At 42.8% G+C, this 23,520-nt stretch overlaps 1 protein-coding gene across 10 annotated transcripts in view; it reads left to right on the top strand.

Annotated features, from left to right (window-relative positions):
- Positions 1-23,520, top strand: part of cdc42bpab (CDC42 binding protein kinase alpha (DMPK-like) b) — a 74,533-nt gene that overhangs the window by 35,105 nt on the left and 15,908 nt on the right. For 6 of the 10 annotated variants that reach the window (XM_030406248.1, XM_030406244.1, XM_030406251.1 and 3 more), the window contains 19 exons: positions 553-701; positions 11,546-11,639; positions 12,503-12,703; positions 12,934-13,072; positions 13,487-13,596; positions 13,706-13,785; positions 14,660-14,877; positions 15,107-15,229; positions 15,502-15,635; positions 16,073-16,194; positions 16,383-16,503; positions 16,970-17,080; positions 17,241-17,488; positions 17,672-17,686; positions 18,848-18,953; positions 21,626-21,750; positions 22,621-22,726; positions 23,043-23,191; positions 23,320-23,411. In XM_030406248.1, coding sequence (XP_030262108.1) covers positions 553-701; positions 11,546-11,639; positions 12,503-12,703; positions 12,934-13,072; positions 13,487-13,596; positions 13,706-13,785; positions 14,660-14,877; positions 15,107-15,229; positions 15,502-15,635; positions 16,073-16,194; positions 16,383-16,503; positions 16,970-17,080; positions 17,241-17,488; positions 17,672-17,686; positions 18,848-18,953; positions 21,626-21,750; positions 22,621-22,726; positions 23,043-23,191; positions 23,320-23,411 — 2,443 coding nt within the window. The remainder of the gene's footprint in view (positions 1-552; positions 702-11,545; positions 11,640-12,502; positions 12,704-12,933; positions 13,073-13,486; positions 13,597-13,705; positions 13,786-14,659; positions 14,878-15,106; positions 15,230-15,501; positions 15,636-16,072; positions 16,195-16,382; positions 16,504-16,969; positions 17,081-17,240; positions 17,489-17,671; positions 17,687-18,847; positions 18,954-21,625; positions 21,751-22,620; positions 22,727-23,042; positions 23,192-23,319; positions 23,412-23,520) is intronic. The other 4 variants (XM_030406254.1, XM_030406252.1, XM_030406249.1 and 1 more) reach the window with 3 other exon arrangements.

The raw sequence follows: 23,520 nt of genomic DNA, 5'->3' as shown, positions 1-23,520 counted from the left end.
AAACACAACATGACTTAGAATTGTAGGAAATTGGGCAACAGAAGGTTACCAGAAAACATTTACACAAAAAGAAAAAACAGAAGAATGACTCTTGCACTTGCTGACAGGTTGCAAACCCGAGCTCTTCCTTGCTTTTATTGGTTGCTAGAGGCAATCGTTTGCTCTCTAACCTGACAGTCTGTCCTCTCCCTGTGACCCTGAGTTCAAATGCCAGGACTGCTTGTCATTCCATTTCCCACATTCTCACAACAAATGCTGTACTCCGGACACACCCCAAGGCTTTAGAAATATACACCGCTGCCGTCCAGCCATCTATTTTTAGGGAAAACTTCAGGAACAATTTAGGTGCTCGCTTGCTGCCTCAGTGCCTCCTGTTGTAATGATACTGTGAGAAAAAATGGAGCTCAAATTGAGGAGAGTGGGGGGAAGCAGTCTATTCTTTTACTTTCTTTTGTGACTTTCTGATTTCTTTTGCTTAATACTTTTCCACAACCCGTCATTGTCAATTAATTCTCCCTTTCTCTCCCTCTGTCCATCTCCTTGTCTCTGTAGTACCTGGTCATGGACTACTATGTGGGTGGCGATCTGCTGACTCTGCTCAGTAAGTTTGAGGACCGGCTGCCGGAGGAGATGGCCAAGTTCTACCTGGCTGAGATGGTGCTGGCCATCGACTCGGTCCACCAGCTACACTACGTCCACAGGTGAGGAGTAGGCTGTGTGTGTGTGTGTGTGTGTGTGTGTGTGTGTGTGTGTGTGTGTGTGTGTGTGTGTGTGTGTGTGTGTGTGTGTGTGTGTGTGTGTGTGTGTGTGTGTGTGTGTGTGTGTGTGTGTGTGTGTGTGTGTGTGTGTGTGTGTGTGTGTGTGTGTGTGTGTGTGTGTGTGTGTGTGTGTGTGTGTGCGTGCGTGCGTGCGTGCGTGCGTGCGTGCGTGCGTGCGTGCGTGCGTGCGTGCGTGCGTGCGTGCGTGCGTGCGTGCGTGCGTGCGTGCGTGCGTGCGTGCGCGCGTGCGCGCGCGCATGTAAGATTTTTTTATTTTTTTGAAGAGGAACAGACTGAGGAATGAGTCCTGGTGATGGATGTTCAGTGTATTTACATTATTCCTGCTGTGTGGGCGATTTTCCAGCTGTGGGGAGCCTCTGCAGCTAAATGAAAATAATTTGAAATAGTGAAGTGTGTGTGTGTGTGTGTGTGCGCGCGCACATGTCTGTCTTCAGTCATCACTGAAGCTAGTCAATACCACTGAGTAATTATACAGTATATTAGTTTGTGTTCCTGTGTGTGTTATTATTTCACTCTTGCACTCTCACGTCTGAGGTTAGGTTAGAAAATAACCACAGAGCTGGAAGAAGAGCTCAGATCTGTCAGTAGTCCTGCAATCAAAAACCTATTTAAGTAAGATGCAGTTTTATCAGCAGAATGTACTCACGGCAGCTATAATCAATATTTGTATAGTACAAATGTATGAAATACAATATTAGAACACTGAAAGAGTTTTCATAGTTTCTTTGGAAGCAGTGGGTAGATTTAGGTATTCTAGTACTGGGGGATTTATGTGATGAAGGCGTAATGAAATCCTGCTGCAGCAATTTGTTCTCCATCAACAACAATTTTGGAGATATCTTCAAATTAGACATCTTTTAACTGAAACATTTGCCCCACCATGCTCCGACCTATCCCGATGTAGTTGAAATATTTTAATGAACGACAAGGAAACATCACAGGAACTCAGAACAAGACTAATGCAGTGGGTTAATAGAGTATGCTGGTCCCAGGGTGAAATTAAGGGACAGAATTGCTGAAGTTGTGGGACGAGTGTTGGAACACTCCTGCACATGTTGTGGTCCTCCCCTGTTGCACAAAAATTCTGGTCTGCCGTGTATGAGAATATCAAAATGATCCTCAAATTAGATGTCACATTCTGCCCTAGCTTGTTTGTTTTGGGTGATACTCTCCCTCTAAAATCCTTGGCGGCATCTCACTCAGACTGGGTTCAGACATCCCTCATGTTGGGGAGAAAACTTATCGTGACAGAATGGAAGGCGATCACCTTACTGCCAGCCAGGGAGTGGTTTTCTCAGCTGGGTATTGTGGTTGCACTGGAGGACCTTAGGCTCAGCAATCAGATGGAGCAATACTACTCTAAGTGGGTGAATTACATTTCCTTCGTTAAAAGTCCCTGATGTAACTATATGACAGTTGGTAGAGACCAAAAACAGAGCTAAAAGAGGGAATATTTACCCAAGGGGTCGGCCCCCTCCGACAGGTCAGAAGATAAATCTGAGGGCTTGTGATTAATGGGGTAGAAAGAAGGAAAAAGGAGGTTCTGCTGCACAAAATTATATTCACTTTTTAGACTTTTCTTTAACCTTTTTGTGAAGCCTCTTTGGATCTCAAACAGTTGTTTAAATCTTTGGCGTACCTGCAAACAACTCAAAGACATCTGAAATGAGAGAACTAGCCCAAACTACACGCTGTCTTTCTTAATGAATCCCCTGCGATTAAAGTTGGGAACCACTGGTTAATTCTGTTGCACTGTATTCTATTTTGTAAGTTTATCATATGTTTTTCTATACAACATCGTAATTCAACAAGTAACTATATCTGTCAGATGAATATAGTGGAGTAAAAAGAACAATAATTTCTAGCTCCAGACACTTTAACTCATTCAGTCATTCCCCTGATTTAAAAACAATTAAAAACAATAATCTAAATCAGACTGTTCACACCCTGTACTTGAAACCAACAGTCTCATTCTCTAGCATACGTAAATGCCAAAAGAATTTTTCGGCTAAAAGAAGATGCCCCTGGGAGCAGGAAGTTGGTTTCTGCTAGACAGGAAGTGGTTACATCGGCATGCTATCACAATTACAGTGTTTCTTTCGCTGGAGGCTCGTCACAGCAATTTTGTTCAAGGGGGTGAACAGAGGATGGACATACTGAGGGACAGATGAGAGATGGATAGAGAACAAGGGAGGGTCAGATGAAGGGTAGGATAAAGCTCAGCTGCTCGGTGGGAGAATGTCCTGGGTGTGTCTTTACTCGCTCAGATCTCTAATACACCAAGTGGAAAGTCAGACGGAATGAGACGCACAGAGAGACGACGACAGAGTGATAGAGAGATGTAGATATAAATGTATAAGTAAAGAAAGGGAGTGAATGAGAAGAGAGCGGGGAGCCACTAATTGCATGGTGTTATCTGGGGGCCGTGGGTGGGGGTTGGCGGAGGCAGCGGAGATGGAGAAGTGGATGGAAGGGAGACAGGGAGGAGGGGACAGCACTGTTTCTCTTTAAGTCCCCTCGTGGATGCTTTGGGACAGTAATGATGGGGTATGGGAGGTGTGTGGGTGGGGGTGTGGTGCTGTTACCTCCTCCTATGCACCAACCCCCAACTCCTCCTTTGCTCTCTCTTTCTCAGTTCCACACACCATCGTGAGAGATTTGTATGCTCGCTTTGTAGAGGGTGGAGACGGCAGGCAGGTCCCCTGAGGAGGGTGTGTCCTGCTGGCCGGGCCCGTCTGATGAGTGTGCCTGCACGTGCATGAGGGTGTGTGAGTGTCTGTGTCTGTGTGTGTGTGTGCGCGTTTATCTCAGTAATGATGTGCATGTGTGTTCTGTGTCGTTCCTATTCTCATGACTAAGTTCGAGGACAATGCATTAACCCTGTAATTTAAAGGCTCTAATGTCCAATAAACTGAAAACCAGCCACCCTCTATTCATTGCTCACTTTCAGTTATAGCAAACACACACACACTCTCACACACACACACACACTCACTCACACACACACACACACACACACACACACACACACACACACACACACACACACACACACACACACACACACACACACACACATATAAATGTGCAGGTTGTGGCTACAGTGCAATCATTTTCTCACTTCTTCTCTTGGGATTTGCAGTTTTAAATGGCCCGTGTTGCCAGTTTCTTTGTAGCACTGTCCAAAAAAAAAAATAGGAGCTGCTCAAAAAAGGAAGACAACCCTCCACTACCTGATTTTAAGAAAAATACCCTTTGACGATAAGAAAAACAGTAGTCAGAAACCTTGTTTAACATATGGTGCCATTTTAATGTAAATTTGAATGATTGAGCAGTATGTTTTTTTCAGGGCCGCCACGATACAGATTATTAATAATTAAGATCAATAAAAGATCTTTTAGATTTCTTTTTTCAGTAAAATTGAAAACTTGGTGTCAAAATGTAGAATAACCAGTGATAAAAGTTTAATGTTCTTAAGAACAGTATGGAGTTGCTCGTACATAACTTGAGAATTTCCAAATTCTGCAACTTTGATACAGTCTTGAGGCAAATATTGTTCTTTTCACTCCATTAATACATTAATTTTACACCTTTAGTTTTAGTCGCCTTGCATATTCAGAAAATTCAGTGTTAATTCAGCTTCCTGGTGACGATGAACTAATCAGATGGTGTTGTTTGTGTGAGGGACATTGAGCCAGACCACAGTGAGTGATGATGACAGAAAGAGAAGACAATGTGGACAATGTAGTCAACATAAACCTGTGACATTCCTTCACGCTGTTCATCTATACACCCTCACACTCGTGGAGGCACTCTGCCTGTATTTATCAAGCATTTTTTGAGTTCCTCATCATGACATTCAGTTTCTGTTATTAATTCCTTGGAGTGTTTCGGCTGTTAAGATTTCTTTGAAATGTATTTCATCTGTGGCAGGAAGACACACTGCACAAGCCTTGAGAAGCTTCTGTGTGTTATACTGGGCTAACTAAACACTTTAAGTGCTGACGGACTCACTATAAACAGACAAGAAGTAACTCAGTAGCATAGCAACCTTAAGCTACAAACAACCCACAATGCAACACTCTGTTGAATTAACAGACTCATTCTGTAAGAACAGTACATGTAAACGTCTAGTCCTCAAAAACAATATGACCCCACTTTTCAGAAAGTTATTTTTGAGCCCGTGTGGCACATTTTATTCATCACATGTAGTGTTCATCAAGTTGTGGGTCAGGATGTAAAATGATCATGAGCTAATGTTTGGTTGGGTCCCCAGTAGGAGAGAGTAATAACATGTTGTGGGTCTCTGGATGGGGCTGGATTCTTCATGTGGTTTGCAACTTTTAGAAAAAAAAAAGAGAGAGTAAAAAGCGCTTACACACTCCTGCCGTAGAGTCAAAGGAATATTTCACTGTTCTTGTCATTGACTGCAGCTCCCCACCGAGACACTTCCTGGCTTTTAGAGGGCTCAAATGTATTAAAGTGTCATCCAAAACATAATGACCCAGACATGGTGTTTCATTATATTGACATGGCTGCTCCCTTATTTGTCCCTTTTGGCTATTAAGTTTATGGTTTCAGGTTGTGTGTATGTGTGTGTAGCTCTCCATGTGTCCATTCCAAGCTTTACTAGAAACTATGAGGAAACACAAGTGCCTATTGATGTGCAACATTGCCCTGATGACCTAAAGTCAAGTAGTGGTTTACAAATGTATATAGACTGATGTTATATGTCATCACACTCCCGTTAATTTATTTGGACAGCAAATCACGAGAGCCTTAAGTCCACATTATGGCATTTAAGCTCACCTAATGTGTGCTTTTTTCTTGTATTGTGATGTCCTCGACCTTGCCCTATATTAAATTAATATTTGCAGTCCCGTTGACACTGATGAAGTTGAAAAGAGCCCCGATGAAAGAAATGAAGAGCAGAGAGCCTTGAGGTCAACTTTCTATCCCCCCTCATCTGAGTCCCCTGAGAGACAGCGTGCGTTGGAGTGCGACCCAAAGGGAGCCGCATGTGTTCATTTATTCAGTGGTCAGTGATCTGCGTGGCCTCCCAGTGGGGCCTGACAAACCTTTCAATAGGCCAGCCCAGCATGGCTTTGTGCTGCCTAGCACCACATCTGTCTGCCACGGGACAGCGTGTGTGTGTCAGTGCCTGAAAGAGGGATTCTGAAGGGGGGTTGGTACAAAGGGACCACAAGAGTGTGTATTGATGGAGGGAGAGGGGGATATTTGTTGTGATCACGGAAAGAGGAAGATGGATAATGAAACAAGATGTCATGTGAGGGTGTGACAGTTAACATCTGTTCAGAGTGAGGTGTTATTACTGTAGAGTACTGAGTGCTTCATGTGTGGGACAGTGTGTGTCTTCTTCTATTGATTGCAGCCTTTTGTGTTGTGATATTGATCAGGACCATGTGTCTCTTCATGGCCCAGTGATCTAAGAAACAACAGGGCTCCCCCTCTGTCTCCAAGAAACACACACACACTTAACCATCCTTTATCAAATATCATGGGATGTTGGAGGTATTGTGAAAATATTTTAATAGTGAGCAGGTGCTAAGGAGTAGATATGTGTGTGTGTGAGGGAGAGTGAGAGAGAAAGTGTGTGTCGGTATCGAATGATGCCAGAATCACACAGGCAGCAGTTCCTTTGAACCATTAGTTGACAAATGCTTGGCTAAAGCCATGTGGACGTGCCTTGTCTGTGCAGTTTCCAGTGTTTGTGTGTGTGTGTGTGTGTGTGTGTGTGTGTGTGTGTGTGTGTGTGTGTGTGTGTGTGTGTGTGTGTGTGTGTGTGTGTGAGGTGGTGTCCAGATGGCCCTCACAGATGGATGCTGTGGTCTTAGAAGAGATTACCTCCCTCTATTCTCGTCTCTGCACTGCTCCTTAAGACCGCAGGAGCCCTGTGACACAGTAGCCCAATTAGCTATGCTAACTCGCGCAGCCTAGCACTAGCTTAGCACCACCACCTCTCTAGGTTTTTCAATGTGTGGGAGGCTAAATGTTGGTCAGCAGTTGTGCGGTTAGCATCCAGTGACGGGAGCTGGGAGCTTTATGTGGCTTTTCTGTCCATCACCGCAGTCAGAGAGACACAGATTGTTAAAGACAGAATGATATTAATCGAGTGGAGAAGATGTAAAGTTGACTTTAGGTGAGAGATAAAAAGAGGTCAGGCAGTTTTGGGAACGTAGGGAAGAAAGGAGGTAGAGACGGTTGCTGCTAGAAGGAGAGGGGAGTGGGCAGACAGGGGCTTTGCTAAATGGGTTATCAGAGGCAGCGCCAATACCCCTCACCTCCCTCTCCTCCCTCACCTCCCTCACCTCCCTCGCCTCCCTCACCTCCCTCTCCTCCCTCACCTCCCTCACCTCCCTCGCCTCCCTCGCCTCCCTCACCTCCCTGTCCTCCCTCACCTCCCTCTCCTCCCTCACCCCCACTGTGCTGTGTGTCTGCCACACACATTTACATACACAATGTCAGGCCAGGGTCGACACATGCTCCCTGCTTTTTGGCAAACCAGAAGACTTTCGAGCAGATTAAGGCCTTCCAGCAACTGAAGCACCTATGCACACATACACACACAGATCCACTTGCTCACAGTGTACTAAACTGTGTTGCGGTTGTCATTTATGATTTGTCTACACTTTCCATCAAGTCGATCCAGGTCCTGTGTGCAGAGGGCGTGTGCCTGACAGGGAAACAGAAAGATACACTTCCACTTGGTAAACATGTAAGATGTGAAATAGTATATCCACCTACCTGAAAATGTTAAAACTCCCCGCAGATGGAAATAAGATGGTTTAGTCATCTGTGTCTATTTTAGTACAAGCTACATTCTCAACAACACGTTTTAAAGGATGATGTTCTTTATGATATTTGAACTGTAATTGCTGGGGTCAGAGTTCACTCTGTATTTACCATTTTAATGTCCACCATGGAGAATTCTTGTGAGTTAGGTTTCTATTTACATTCAGTGTTTCTCACCTAAACACATTCTGTGTATCCTGAAGGGCTGATAAGTTCAGTTTGTGTCTTTCATTAGAGCAGACGGGCAAGTGGTCCAGAAATGTAAACGTATTTTTATGCCATCTTACTCTCAGACTTGTGTCAAACAGCACAATACATAGTTGAAGTTTCCCCCCATATCCTCTAAACCCATCCAGCTAACCTCCTGTCTCCTGGATAATTAAAATACTGTATTTCTTTTCTTATTAAACAGCTGCAAATCCGATTTATGTACAATTTTAAATCTGTCCATTTTCATGCCTACCTTTATTGGTTTATTGCTGTGTTTCCTGGCATAAAACCATCACCTGCATGTCAGAGAAAAAGTGTGAAACAGTTGGCAGAAATGTGTATGACCTCACCAGCATGCTCCTGCACAAGCATGTTTATCTGTTTAAACACATGAAACTCGACTGCAGTGTTCTATAGTGGTCTAACCCCCGGAGCCAATTGTGGCCGTTCTAGACAATACTTGTGTTTCCACCACTCAAAGTTTAATGTTATTATACCCAGGTTTGTGTCTTCTTCCTCAGGCCTTCTATGGTGGCTAGGTTTGGAGTTGATAAAGATAAGTTGAAGGTTTAGATATAACGGAGCAAAGTAGAGTCCAAGACAAATAACCTCTTAGAAACATTAAAACTATATCAGAGAATTCTTAATCTTCCGTCCTTCCAAGTTTTACACACTCTTTTATAGTGTGACCTTGAGTATTCTTTGTGTCAGTTGTTTATGTGTTTTTGTGCCTGCCAAGTTCATGTTACTCCAGCTTCTTGGGATGAATGTACGCTCTTGGGTACAGTTTGTGGTTTCCATCCAAAATGCTATGTACCGTCTCCACTTTGAGTAGTAATGTCCAATCTGGAACTCATCTGAGAGCAGTCAAGATCTTTAAAAAGACTTCTAAGTAACCTTGTGATGCAAACAGTGATTTGGCAGAAGTACGTGTCAGTTTATATACATACTATCTGGAGCACAATTTATGTGTCTATACAAGTCACATATATGCACATATTACTTTAATCCATGGTTTTATAGGTTGGTGATTTAGCGGTGTGTGTGAAGCCGGGAGATAGCCGGCCCTCCCCCTGCTGCAGCCCCATGAGATGGGACTATTAACACTACTGGAAAATGACAGAGGCTCCACATGTGGCTTTGAAGAGTTCTCCGGCTGAAGACGGACACATCAAAGGCATCTTCAAAACCAATTTATGTCTGCTCACTCTTAAAAGCAAAAAGTGTCTCAGGCTTGGGCAGCGGTCTCATGCATTTATTGAGCAGTTAACAAGCATTAAAGGAAAATTCAAAGTGGAATGTGGGAATTTCATGAGCTTTAACTGATTAGCTTCTGCTTCCTGAAGTGTTGGTATCCGGCAGACATTGATTGTTTTGGCAGCCAGCTTTAACACATTGGTTATTGTCCATCGGATGACACTGGAATTTATTTGTGACCTCACTGTAACTTTTATTAGACACAGCTCTGTTTGTGTCAGTCTGTTTGAACCCAAGTTTAAAAATGCACACAGTTTAATAGCTGACGATTAAGGGCCATTGTCATGAGCAAAGACAGGCGGCTGAGGAGTTTAACTATCTTGAATGTATTTAGACGAGTTGTTGTGTTTCTGTTTTATCTCCTTGTTGTGTTTTATTTCATACACTTGAATGGTGTGTGTGAGCATGAGCTGGGGTGAGTGAGTCTGCGTGCTTGTGTTGGACATCTGGTTTATTATTTTAAGCACAGCCATGCTCACACTGCTGCCCACAAGTAGCACCAGCTCAGCTCTTTGACCTGCGACAATAGTCTGAGTGCCTGTTTCAGACTTATTAGTTCCACATCGTTCACTGTACCGCTTTTTATTTGAGTGTATCTGCGTGATCTCGAAAGAGTATTTATGTGCCGTCTGTAGCATGTGTATTGAGGCATGTCGTGGGTCAGTGTGTTGATACGGGGGCCTCAGACGGAGGGCTCGACGGGGTCTGCCCTCCAGGGAAATCACTGGAATGGTCAGACAAGGACAGAAACTATTTTTAGCCATGTTGGTGGGATATAGTGACATCTCCATTTCATACCAGACCAGGGCAGCCATCAGTTTTAAGGTCACGATTTAAATCAGCATGTGATACGGTCGTCAACAGATCATTGGTTTCCATGCTCTGAAAACTGATTTACATTTTCAAGATGTTTCTTTAAAAACAGTGGCTACAGCTGTGATTGTCAAATTTAAATAATGTGTAAAGTAACAACATTTCACCAGCGAATTAAGGACAAACTGTCAAACACAAATGCTAAAATAAGAATTGCAGTGTGTGTGTGTGTGTGTGTGTAGAAGTGCTGCTTATCATTTCAATCATAGAAACTGATTGCTTATTTTTCGCGGCGGTACTGCTGTGCCATTATCCGTCCTTGCTGAGACTTACCCTCTGAGCAAAGGTCATCTTAACCACCATATAAGAGGGACAGTAAATTGTTGTTATTGCTTTGCTACATATGTTGTATGTCACAAGACACTGATGCTGCTGTGTTCGACAGCACGCATTTTTTTTTGCTTCCGGAGCCGTGGCATGCTATCCAAAATCACACATAGTGGCAGCTTTATGGTGCTGTTGTTTGGTTCAGTTTAGGAAGACAAAGCTGTCGTAATGAAGGAGCATAGTTGCGGCAATATAGCATGATCTCTGTGTTTAAAAGAAAAAGAAAAAAAAAAAGCCAATGATACTGACGCCAGAAGGTCATAGATAAAACAGAAGCAAGCTGTTGTTTCTGGAATTACTCATGAAGCAGAAGCTGTGAACCAGCCACCAGAGACCGGACGAGACCAGGCCTGAATGTGGATCCACGCCAGGGATATACATTAGCACTTAGACTCCCATGTAAGAGAATAGCACCAGCAGCCCAACACAAACCACCTGTCAGTGGCCACCTGTTAAACACAGGCTACTGGAGGAGCTCACAGAACTACTTCCTGACTGTAAAAATCCAGTTTACTAATGAAATAGTCAAAGTAGCTGATAAATGCTGCAACGATCCAGCTGCTAGACAGAAAAACCCTGCGTAGCATTGAACCCCATCAACTGGAATGAAGCCACAGTCTCACTATCTATATTATAAACACATCATCAGCAGTAGTAATGCAGAACAGATGCAGGTTAAGAAGGAATTCTACAGTGGCCACTGTGTACACATCTGTGAAGGAATGTGTTGTCAGTAACCCCACCGCCCCACCCAGTCTGCCTCTGCTCACAAACACAAATACTGCAGGAAAAGTGAACAGGGGAGTGAGTCTGTTTAGGACACAGGGTCTTTTTTTTTTTGTAAGTGGGAGTGTGTTTGTGTGTTGCATAATACACACACACACACACACACACACACACACACACACACACAGTCAACTCCCACAACACCAGTCCAATTATTTCCAGTGTTTATTCTTTCTTTTGGTCAATTTGGAGTTGTCACGCTGCTGATAAATGTGCAGCGGGGTAATTACACTTGATTTAATCATAAATATATTTATAAGCAAGTTAAGACAGTGAAATTTCCCCCCAGGTTATGTAATTTTAATTTTAAGATAATTGACAGTTGTATTGTAACATGAGATCAGGCCTGTGTGCGAACGTCCTATAGGTATTGTTTTGTTTGGAAGACTGTCTTGTTTTTTCTTCATCTTATTCACACTACCCTGAGGAATCGCTCTCGCAGTTTGTCTTCTTCTTCTCTTCCTCACCCCCCATCGCCTTTTTCCTCTGTTTTCTTTCAGGGACATTAAGCCCGACAACATTCTGCTGGATATGAACGGCCACATCCGCCTGGCTGACTTTGGCTCCTGCCTCAAACTCATGGAGGACGGGACGGTGAGTTTTTACCACACTGCTGCTGATGCCTCTTCTGGTCCAAAGCAAACATACCAGAGCTTTTCTGACCTCCTTGTCAACCCCCGGGGGTCTCCCAGGAGGAGTGTGTGGTTCAGCGGCTTGGCTGTGCCTGTACTTATGATTCGGACATAAAAAAAGTTTCCCTCAGGTGTTATGTAAAAGAAAAATGACAGGATGAAATAGATGATCAAAGAGGAGCCCGAGTTTGTTCCACCAATGTAAATACAGTAATGAGGATGTTGGAACATCATCGTAGACTAAAACATCTAGATTGTAGCTTTGAATCATGATGAGGGTGTATTTCTTCAGTGCTTCATCTGTACTGAAGCAGCTTCTTGAATAACAAAGAAAGAGGATGCCAACATGTGATACATCAGAATCCCAACATCTGCTTCTTCTCTTCCACTCTGGAACTTTTGGCACTTAATCCTGGCAGACGATTCTATAAATTCATATTTTAACATCATGAAATTAACAAATTCACAGCTTTGATCTAAATTCAGGGTTCAGAATCAAATGCACATTCTTAAAATTGCCTCCAAATAAGCAGAAACAGCTCTCAAAATCTGTGTAGACGAGAGGGTTTTCTTCCTGTCGTGGGGGTCTGAAAGTTCAATATGCTCTTTGTTTGGTTGTTTGCTGTTGCTGGAGTGGTTGTATATTCATCTGGAATGCTTTCCCAGACTTCAGCCTGTAACAAATCATTGTCTTTATTAGTCCCATTAGCATGCACGCTGAACTTTAATACTCAAGCTCTTGTTCTCTTCTTTGTGTGTCAGATTTTGTCTCATGTGAGACATTTTTAGGATGTTTTCTTGATGTTATTTTCCCCACTATGATAGGTCCAGTCCTCCGTGGCGGTGGGGACACCGGACTACATCTCCCCAGAAATACTCCAGGCTATGGAGGACGGGAAAGGAAAGTATGGACCTGAGTGTGACTGGTGGTCTCTGGGCGTCTGCATGTACGAAATGCTGTACGGCGAGACTCCCTTCTATGCAGAGTCCCTGGTGGAAACCTATGGGAAGATCATGAACCACAAGGTGAGCTTATAGAGATTGAAGTTGATTTTGTTTTGTGTGTATATAGAACTACTACACATTATCATCTTTTAATTGGAGTATATGACACACAGCACACTGTTGCAGAGGTCAGAAGCATAATTACAGTTGATTAAAACATTTTGCTCTATTTCTGGGAATTCAGTTCGTACTTTTGAAAAATGAACTCATCTCCAGCACCTCTCATGGATACCCTCACATCTTTTGCACAGGAGCGGTTCCAGTTCCCGCAGCAGATAACAGACGTGTCGGAGGATGCAAAGGATCTGATTCGTCGGCTCATTTGCAGTCGAGAGCACCGATTGGGCCAGAATGGCATTGAGGACTTCAAGCACCACCCTTTCTTCACTGGTACAGTCCAACGTCACACATGTTACCATGTCGTCTGTGGTTGGGATGTTTATTCGTTTCAGTGTATATTTCATTTGTAAGTGATCATATCAACATGACAAGATCAGTAATCAAAGTAGTTAAATTTGAGATGTCTTTATAAACCCTTTTGGGTTTACCCTTCTAATACATTATGTTTTTGGGGTTTTGTTACTTGTGCAAATAAATAAGATAAACTATAAAATATTACCTTACATTATAAACATTATATACTGCGTATATTGTAGTATATTAAGAAGGACAGTGGCAGCATCAGAAGATGAAAGACTCACAGATAAATCGTTTGATTTTATATGAGATTTAGATCAGATTTGTGCTTATTGATAAAGGAGTGACCGATCACTGTGTTTTAATGTCGACCTCTCTTGTTTTCAGGCATCGATTGGGAAAACGTTCTTACGTGTGAGGCCCCCTACATCCCAGAGGTCAGCAGTCCTACAGATACCTCCAACTTCGATGTGGACGATGACTGCCTAAAGAACTCGGTGAGGTTTTGTTTTAGGTATAAATTGACCAAATATGTATGTACACGTTTTATAATCACGTGTTTTAGATGTAAAAATCTCACTTTTATGTTTTTGACTAACTTTTCAGGAGACCATGCCCCCTCCCTCTCACACCGCCTTCTCTGGCCACCACCTGCCCTTTGTGGGTTTCACATACACAAGTAAATGGTAAGTGTGCTTTCACAGGATATATAAATAGATTATAAGTCAAAAAATATATATTTTATATATATATATTGATACCTCTTTAGTCATTTTGTGTCATTTTTGGAAAGTCTTCCTTTCACACTCATTGTTATTATTGTGCTCAGTGGATCTTTAGTGGCAGATTAATTGATGACATGAAGTGACAGGACTACTTTTCTGTTGCATTCTTCCAGTTGGCGAAATAAAGAATGTTGATATAACACTTTAAATAAAGCGAGATGTAATTATCTGGCCTCATGTAAACTTGGTTGACATAAATAGACGGATCTCCCAGACGAACAATCTTACTGAGTAACATTCTTATCAATCCATCTAAAGAAGCACAGAAGTATTAAATTAGCATCCTTCCCTAATAAGGGGATGTTCATGACTCTTCACACTGACAGCTAGCCGTGAGAAAGAAACAAACCCTCCACTCACTTTCTTATCTCTTTAAGGCTCAGTGATAATGGTCTTCTCCTCTCTTTCTTCCTTTCTTTCTGCTCTCTCCCCCTAAAAAATCTCTCTCTCCCCATCTTCCTTTTTGTCGCTGTCATTCTTTCTCCACGCTCCCTCTCCCCCGTTCTTCCATGACTCAACATCCTCTCATCTTTCATCTCTATCTCTCTCGTCTCCTTCTCTTTCCTGTTTCCCCTCCCCTGCTGTGCCTCTGTCATTTCCTCCTGGCCTCTTTCTCTCCCTTAACCAAACACTTCCATAATGAATGTTCTTTCACATCCCCAATTTTTTACCTGTATAAATGGTCTTTTCTTCCCTTATCATTCACTTTCCTCGCTCTTTCTATCATTGATTGTCACTGTTCTCATGCCTTATATACTGTTGTCCTACCCCGTAGTACACTATCTGACCGGGGTTGCCTGCGACAACTGGCAGCCGTGCCGGGAAAGGCAGGCCAGGACCAGGTGGACCTGGACGTCCAGCGTGGCCTGGAGGACAGCCTGGCTACAGAGGCCTACGAGAGGAGGATCCGCCGCCTGGAGCAGGAGAAACTCGAGCTGAGCCGCAAACTGCAAGGTGAGGCTGACCAAAGAGTCCGCCTGGGTGTGTGTGCAGGTGTGAATCACAAACATGCACACTAAAACACTACAATTTAAGGATGAGAGTGAAGGTAGACATTAGTGAAGCTACTGTATATAACCACAGCAGGTTCTTTACATTCAGGGGTGACAAAATGCAGAAGTCATTTTTTTACACATCTAAATGCGTTATCATATTGAGGATCCACCTTTTTATGAAGTATTTTGTCCTCATATCTGACTTTGATTCTAAAAACGTGTTGCAGAGTCGACTCAGACGGTGCAGGCCCTGCAGCACCAGGCAGGAGAAGGCCCTCTCAGTGCAAACAAGGAGGTGGAGATCAGGAGTCTGAAGAGCGAGATCGACATCCTTAAGAAGCAGATCGCTGGTCAGAATATGTTTTTGTTCACCTTTAGTGAAGCTCTGTGGTACTCGGGACAATAATCTAATCTTTTCAAACAAGCATCAAACCAAAGGGGTTGATTGTTTACTGACTCCTCAGCAACATTAAAATTTTACGATTGGGAAAACTCCAAACAGATTTTGGAGTAAACCTTTGAAACAAACTAATGCAGCCACAGTAAAATTCTATCACAAGCTTCACATTCTATTAAATCTCTAACCCTTTGTAAATGTGTGTATGTGCATGTGTGTGTGCAGACTCAGGCCAACTAGAGAAGCAGCTGGAGGACGTGTCGTCGGCCCGCAGGGACCTGGAGGACTCATCTAAACACATCAGGACTCTGGAGAAACAGATGAAGACCATTTCACAGGAGAGGGATGACCTGCACAAGGTAGAACCAGCACTGTGTCGGGATACTGTGTGTTTGCACGTCTCTGTGTTGAATTTTCTATTTGTCAGTGTAGATACTGTTTCTACAGAGTTGGCTGTAAACATGACCTATGACCTTCACTTTTAAACTTGCCATGACTTGGTCTTGAGGATAAACAGTGCTTCAGAAATGACTTCAGTATTATTTTTGACCTTGATACAGACACAGTCATTTGCCATTGCTGATGATGAGCACTAAGACCTGTGTCATGTCTCTGCATACAGACACAGTGATATCGCTGTTCGAATAAGAAAGGAGACCTTGCACACCACACTGCAACCAGATTACCCGTCTTTACTCAGAAGACAAATAAACTAATTTCTTGTATTGAGATGGCTTTTCCTCAAAGTCATACTGAGAATCTTAATATTTTTCTTCACTCTCCGTTTTGTGCCCAGGATGTTCTGGATGCCAGCGAGAAGCTGAAGTCTCAGTCGAAGGAGCTGAAGGAAGCTCACAGCCAGAGAAAACTGGCCATGCAGGAGTTTTCTGAGCTAAATGAAAGACTCACAGACCTCAGGTAGGATCGCTGCCCCAGATCATTCTCAAAACCAGACACCTGCACCTCCCAGCTTATTCAACATTACATTTAATGCTACGTTTTGTTTGTAGTTGGTATTAAGCTACGGGTCCATTTGACTTGCCCCCTTCTGTTTATTACTCACCTGTAACATTTACAACCTGTTGTGACTGTGATGTGACACCCAGGTCGGTGAAGCAGCGTCTGGCTCGTCAGTTGCGAGACAAGGAGGAGGAGATTGAAAGCCAAACTCAGAAGGTTGAGGCTCTCCGCCTTGAGGTGCGAAAGGCAGAGAGGTCCAAGAAGGAGGTAGAGTAGTCTCCCTGTGGTTGCTAGATCACCCTGTTCTGTCTCCATCCACTGGTTGGTGCACAATTCAAACTTCTACTGTGGTCTATGTATTGTGTTCTGTCACCTCTCTATAAATATTCATGGTGCTCCATGAATATTTATACAATAGATTAGAAACAGTGTTGCTGTGGCAATATTTCAGTGTATAATGTGTTTGTACATACTTGCAAGAAACTTACATGTGTTATTTGTCTCCTTCAGTTAAGAGTAATATACCACATGCTCCTTTCCAGAGGTGTTAACACAACACATTGCGCTGGAATAAGGCCACAATATGTTTATATTAGTGTTTTAAATATTGTCTATTTTTGCAGCTGTTATGATTAGCATGGTCATTGTTTGGAATATGTGTTTTCTATGTTTTATTGGTTGAAATGGCGTCTTGCATCTAATCGCTGAGGTTTATTTGTGCATCCGTCATCAGATGGAGGCGCAGGCGGAGGAGCAGGCAGCAGAGGCTCAGAAAGAGAGGAAGCTGAGAGAGCGTAACGAGCAGTACAGCCGACAGCTGGAGGAGGAGCTGGAAGGGCTTAAGGTAAGTGTGACACCACACACAACTGAACATGAACCTGTCCATCGACAGAGTCTCTGCCCATCCTGAAATGTTTAAAAGACTTGTAGATCAAACCAGATCTTAACTTCTCTTCATCTCTGCCGTGGAAACTCACGAAACCTTACTTTGCTCTATGACCCAGTTGAAGCAGGCGGGCTCCCCCGCTGGCCCGGCCTCAGCGGACCAGACCCAGGAGGTGGGACGTCTACGGGGAGACCTGGAGAAGAAGACGGTCCTCTACGAAGAGGAGTTGGCACGAAGGGAGGCGCAGCACACCAATGAGCTGAAGGCCCTGCGCAAGGAGCTGCGGGATGCTGAGAGCCAACACCTCGCTCTGCAGAAAGAGATCCTGATGCTCAAAGACAAGCTGGAGAAGACTCGACGTGAGAGGTAGTTTATCCATTTCTCTCTGCTTTGTTTTCTTGGAAAAACAGAATTAAAAATCTAGACAAATTATTATTATTATTACTTATGTACAGCTGATGTAGTTGAGTTATTGTTATGCAGCACTGTGTATGTCCAGTATCCTGGTAGTCATGATATTATCTCTGTTTTCTTCATTGTCTTTTCCAGTGATGATTGCGTGAGGTACTAAGAGTTCAATTAAAAGTAGCTCAACCGTCTCGTATGAATGTGTAGAAACTGTGAAGTGCTGTTTCTTTTGAATAGTTCATCTAACTATTATTAGTTTCCAGCATTACTAGAATTTTAATAGTTCTGTTGCCCCTAACCCAACCAGAGATAAGCTCGTATGCAGGTAACCTCCTTCCAGGGGGGTCTCAAGTACTTTCATACCTCATTCCAAAGAGGATATTCAACATTTCAAAATATTTGCTGTTTTGAGAGCTGTTGCTGTTTACCTCACCTGGTTGAAAACAAAGAAAAGTGTGGCAGTAACAATGCTGTGGAGATTACAAGTAGTTACTTCACTCACTTATGTTCACTTAATTCGGGCTTTAACTCTGAATTGAAACAACGTGAAAAAAGAAAAAAAAATCTTATTTTGACTTAAAGAGGCAAGACCTGACTTTAATACACTACAGTGTTTAATGGAAAAGGGCGAATGAGGGCGAAAAATGGTTGATTTAGAAAACAAAAGTTTCTGTTCAAATGTGCCAACTCGGATATTAATACCAAGAAAAGAAAGAAGGAACTTATTTTTCTTCTGCGGACCCCCTGGTAGGTACTCAGGGGCACCTGATCCCACTTTGAGAACCGCTGGTTTAATCGAATTTTAATAAAATCTTGTTTTTGAGGAGAAAGCTTTAGAGCTTTGTTTTTGTACCCTGTAGCCTAACCTTCCTGCCTGGCATTACTCACATGTTCTTCTCACTCCTTTCTTATTCATTTTTAAACACAGCGCTGTATCAGATTCTAACTGCATTAATGTGTTTGGGCTGAATAAATCATACCTGGTTTTGGTACCAAGCGTTTGATTCAGGTTTTGCGGAAATGTGTGGGAAAAAAGATATAAGGATGGCGGTGGACTGTGAGATTATTCAACATTTGATGACAGAGTGTTCAAAGACACAGTGTCCAGGAGGCTGGAAGCAGAAAACTGTTCCACAAAACCAAAACCTCTGAAAAAATTCCCCTTTTTGAGAGATTGATTTAGCATTCATGTTGAAATGACGACGTCAAGATTGGTTTTGCAGCTGTGAATTTTGGTTAGGGAATAAATGTAAGTTTATACAATGTCACAAGTTTAATAATCTGTGTGTGTGTGTGTGCGCATTTTTGTTCCTCCAGCCAAAGTGAGCGGGAAGAGTTTGAGGCCGAGTACAAGGAGAAGTACGAGAGGGAGAGAGTCCTGCTCACTGAGGAGAATAAGAAGCTGTCCAGTGAACTGGATAAGGTAAAATATTTGTTCACATACACTCGGAACAAAACAAAAATCTCTCTGAAAACACAGCAACAAGGTTTTCTTTCTTGCTGTCTTAGCTCTTTAGTGGTTTGTTTATCTCTCCACAACACATACACAGAAAAGCCACAATTCCCTAACCCCAGGTAACCCCTCTCGACCGGCCCGAACTCTGTCATCACATTCCTCACTCCACCCCCTCTCTCAGCGCTGCGCCAAAGAAATCACTGTTCAATATCCGCCATAAAAACACCCTGTAGCCTCCTCCGCAGTCCGATGGAATGACTCTCTGGATTACACTCTATTGACTTTGGAAATAGCTCTTGGAAGTTCAAAAAGACTCCCAATTTAAACAATGTCTCAGAAGTGGGAGGCATTCTGACATATGGAATAAAATGTCCAAGTGTTGTTTTTAAAGTCTGCAACTGATAAAAGTAGAAAACATCTCGATGAAATGGAGAGAATATGGATGTGGGTGCCACTGGAACGATAGCACACGTCACTGCAGTTATTAAGTGTATTATTCTGTTATTTCACATCCTGAAAGATTATGTTTTTAAAGCTTAAGCACTCAGGACGGATTAGATCTGTCTGTATGTGAGTCTTTGCACAAAATATTTCTTGAATGCATTTGGAGTGTGTGAAAATATTATTGTTCGACTGGTCTCATCTTTCAAAGGAGGCACCAGATTTCCTTTGTAGAAAAATCAAGCCGCTCCATCTTCAAGTATTATGTCTTCTTGTGTGTGTTTAAGGAAAGTTGAATTTTCATGGTTGTCAAGCTCAATTGCTCTCTATTGTGACAGAGGATTAGTGCAGTTGTTCAGCCAGACACGAGAAAACGTCTCATTTGGTGACTTGAATTGTTTTACTGAGTGTTCACAGACGAGCAGGAGCTTCAGACTGCAGCCTCTTACTTTTTTCTTATTCTTCACTCAATCACTTTTTTCCACATGGCTTATTCGTACTCTGCGTTCAGATTCACCGAACCCTCCTAATTCAACAACCTTGCCATAAATCGCTCATATTATCTTAAAAAATGCCACCCATTCATGAGAGATTTGTCCTCGTGAGCTGTGATCATAAGCAGAATTGACGCCCCCCAAAATTAATCTACTCAATTGGAGGCTTTTTTCCTGCATAAAAATGTCACCCGGGAGTATAAAAGAATAATTTACCACCGTGTAGCTTTAAATCCTGCTGCAGAAAAGAAACAGAAAAAATGCAGCAGTGTCAGTTAAAAAAAAAAAAAAATGAAACGTTGCTACGCTTGTCAGTGCTGAATGTTTTAAGATTAAGTTATATGCCAAAAAATATTTTAGTGAAGTGAAGCAGCACATGAATAAAATGGGAGGTACTCAGGCGCATCTGACATTCACAGAGAAATAAAAGGGATAATAAACTCCATCACAGGTGACGTCACAATGTCAGGTGGTAAAACGGAGGCTCAACACATAAAATTAAAAAAAATACAATCTAAAACTACATGAACAGGTAAAACAAAAACAATGACAACATACATTGATTGCTGTGGATACATAAAGGGATTATGTAAACTTTTCACAGTTGCACTTCTCACTATTTAGATATGATGATAATGGATTAAAGAGTCTGGAAATCTTTGATCGAGTTGCCTTCAATGTGCTTGAAAAGTGCTTAAATGTTTCTCTTAAGAACCTGAATGAACCCTGGAGACAAGTCAATGTGTCCTTGAAAACAGTTAAGAGACACTTGGCTTGGTCTCTTGTGAAAGAGATGTTTCAATTGTCAGCAGATATGACTCAAATCCTCCTTGATCCATATAATTTAAACCCCCTATTGTACAACGTGTTTGTGGTGAGGTGTGTCTCCTGTGTTCCAGACTGCTGTCACACCTAAATGTTGTCGTAAACTGAGCAGTTTCATCATGGGGTGTGTGTCTAAAGAGTTACAGTACACACCAAAAAACCCAACAAATATATTCCGTCCCTTGATTTTGACTCCACCACTTTGACCTCGACTGTCTTTACACATACTTGGGACATCATTTGTTGGCGACCAGCTCCAGGATTGGAAAGCAATTTCAAAACAATCTTAAATTACTGTCTTCTCTTGCACATTACATCACAGCTTTGACAGTTTCAAGACACCAAAAATGTGCCCACAAAGTGAGGTATTTAAACAAACACTAGGGCAGCCTGAGACTTGTAATGATGTCACCATGGTTACGTCTTTACACACACCTCTTACATTAAAGGATTCAGGAAGACTTTTTTAAATTAATCACCCTCCTCGTCTGTCTGTGTGTGTGTCCACACATCTCCTTAGAAGCGCTGTAGTTGAGCATCTGGGAGTTGAATCATAAAATCTGTCATAACCTCCAACAACACAATGATTCATTTCACATATTGAGCCAGTCGTCACGTTCAAGGCCGAACACCTTTGCTTTGAGCTGCACAGCAACTGTTAGACTCATTACACGGTAGTGCAGCTTTTCTAATGTAATGTCATGTTGTCAGGATATACAGTATATATGAATCCATCTGCCAGGTGTTTTATGGCGGCTTCACGATGCGATGAAGTTTAACATGATCTTTTTTCTTTGCCTGTGTGTGTGTGTTGTGTGTGTGTGTGTGTGTGTGTGTGTGTGTGTGTGTGTGTGCGTGTGTGTGTGTGTGTCCCCTCAGCTGACCAGCATGTTTGAGAGGGTGAGCGGCTCCAACAGGCAGCTGGAGGAGGAGATGAGGGAGCTGGCTGACAAAAAGGAGAGTGTAGCTCACTGGGAGGCCCAGATCACAGAAATCATCCAATGGTGAGACACACACACACACACACACAAACAGACACACACACACATATGCACGCAGTAGCTTTCTCAAATGTCCTCAATACGTGCTGAGGCATATACTTTTCCATTGATGCTGTAGCACAAAGTGAAAGAAGGCTATATCCAGGCTCATAGAATGCGCAAACACACACACACTCTCTCCCATGTTGTGTAGTAGTGTATTGGGTTTCTCAACACAGTATAACTGCAGCGTTTCTCACATGCCTCTGAAGATCTGGGAGCTACTTGACCCTCCCTTCCTCTCAGATCACTTCCCATTGCAGCTGACACCTCGCCAGCTGCTCGGCTTCCCTCTGTTGGACGAGACTGCAGTCCTCACATAGCACACATACCACACAGACACACACAGACACACACACAGGCGATTGATCCATTCAGACGATGCAACACACATACACCAACATACACACTCGCATTCCAAACATGCACATACAAATGTAGAGCTGGGGATGCATTTTTAGAAGAATGCGGTGACTGATGTTGCCCCCTGGTGGAAATGTTGTGCCTCTGCATGAGGGTCAGCAGGAGCCTGAGTGTTAGAGATTAGTGATGTGCTCAGAGCTTCCTGCAGTCTGAACATGTGTTACGTGTCTGTTTGTGTGTGTGAAGCTGATGATAAACCTGGTCTCAGGTTTTCTTTAAGGCAGTGTTTACATAATGTGTGTGTTTGTTCAGAGAAAGGTTGACATGCACTTGTAAAGTTAAAGCAGTTGAGGCTTGAATGTGTCTGATTCTGCTAAATGTTTAAGGCCTTTATGGGTGAATGTGACTCTTTCTAATGTCTTTAAATGTGTTGTAATGCAAAATACATGTATTTGTGTGTGTTTGCTGCAGGGTGAGCGATGAGAAGGATGCTCGGGGATACCTGCAGGCTCTGGCCACTAAGATGACAGAAGAGCTGGAGGGACTGAGAAACACCAGCCTGGGAGCCAGAGCCACAGTAAGATACACACAAATAAAACTCAGTGTTTCCAAAAACTGTAGATGCTGTTGAGTCAAATGAATCTCTGCTGTATTACTGAGATGTACTCTGTGATCGTGAACTGTTTTAATTATAGATACAACTGCCTTACGTATGTTTTATTTCTCTCAGATGATAAGATGAATATTAAATAAGATTAAGTTGTATTTTTACATTTCTATTATATTGACTAATTGAGTCTAAACTGTCCTAATAGCAGATATATTATCACAGCATTTGAACTCCATCTGTCAGTGTTTGTCATTAATGTTCTGACTTTTTCTCTCTGTTTCAGGACATGCCGTGGAAGATGCGGCGCTTTGCCAAGCTGGACATGTCGGCCCGTCTGGAGCTGCAGTCGGCCCTGGACGCTGAGATCAGAGCCAAGCAGAGCATCCAGGATGAACTGAACAAGGTCAAAGCCAACAACATCTCCACAGAATGGTAAGGACGCTTCACAGCGGGGGTTAAGAGTTTGTTTTTGTACTGGTCATCACTGAAAACAGTTTAGTAACAAAATGTTACTAAACCTGTTGACGTCGTTTGATGCACTGTTGTCTCTGATCCACCAGTAAACTGCAGGATGTGGAGAGTAAAAACCAGGAGCTCCTCACTGAAATTGACAGGCTGAAGAAAGAGACAGAGGAGATGCGGCTACGGAGGGGTACGTCTGAAAATCTGTCAAATGATCTTTCTGTTTTCTTGTCCGCCGCCAAAATGCTCAAAAGTTGTTTAACAATGTTTTTACAACATTTATACTCGACTGTTGCTCC

This window comes from Sparus aurata, chromosome 22 (assembly GCF_900880675.1).
Source record: "Sparus aurata chromosome 22, fSpaAur1.1, whole genome shotgun sequence".
In the NCBI taxonomy this organism is placed as follows: domain Eukaryota; kingdom Metazoa; phylum Chordata; class Actinopteri; order Spariformes; family Sparidae; genus Sparus; species Sparus aurata.
The sequence above is the reverse complement of the archived record's forward strand: the minus strand, read 5'-3'. Positions and strand labels throughout refer to the sequence as shown.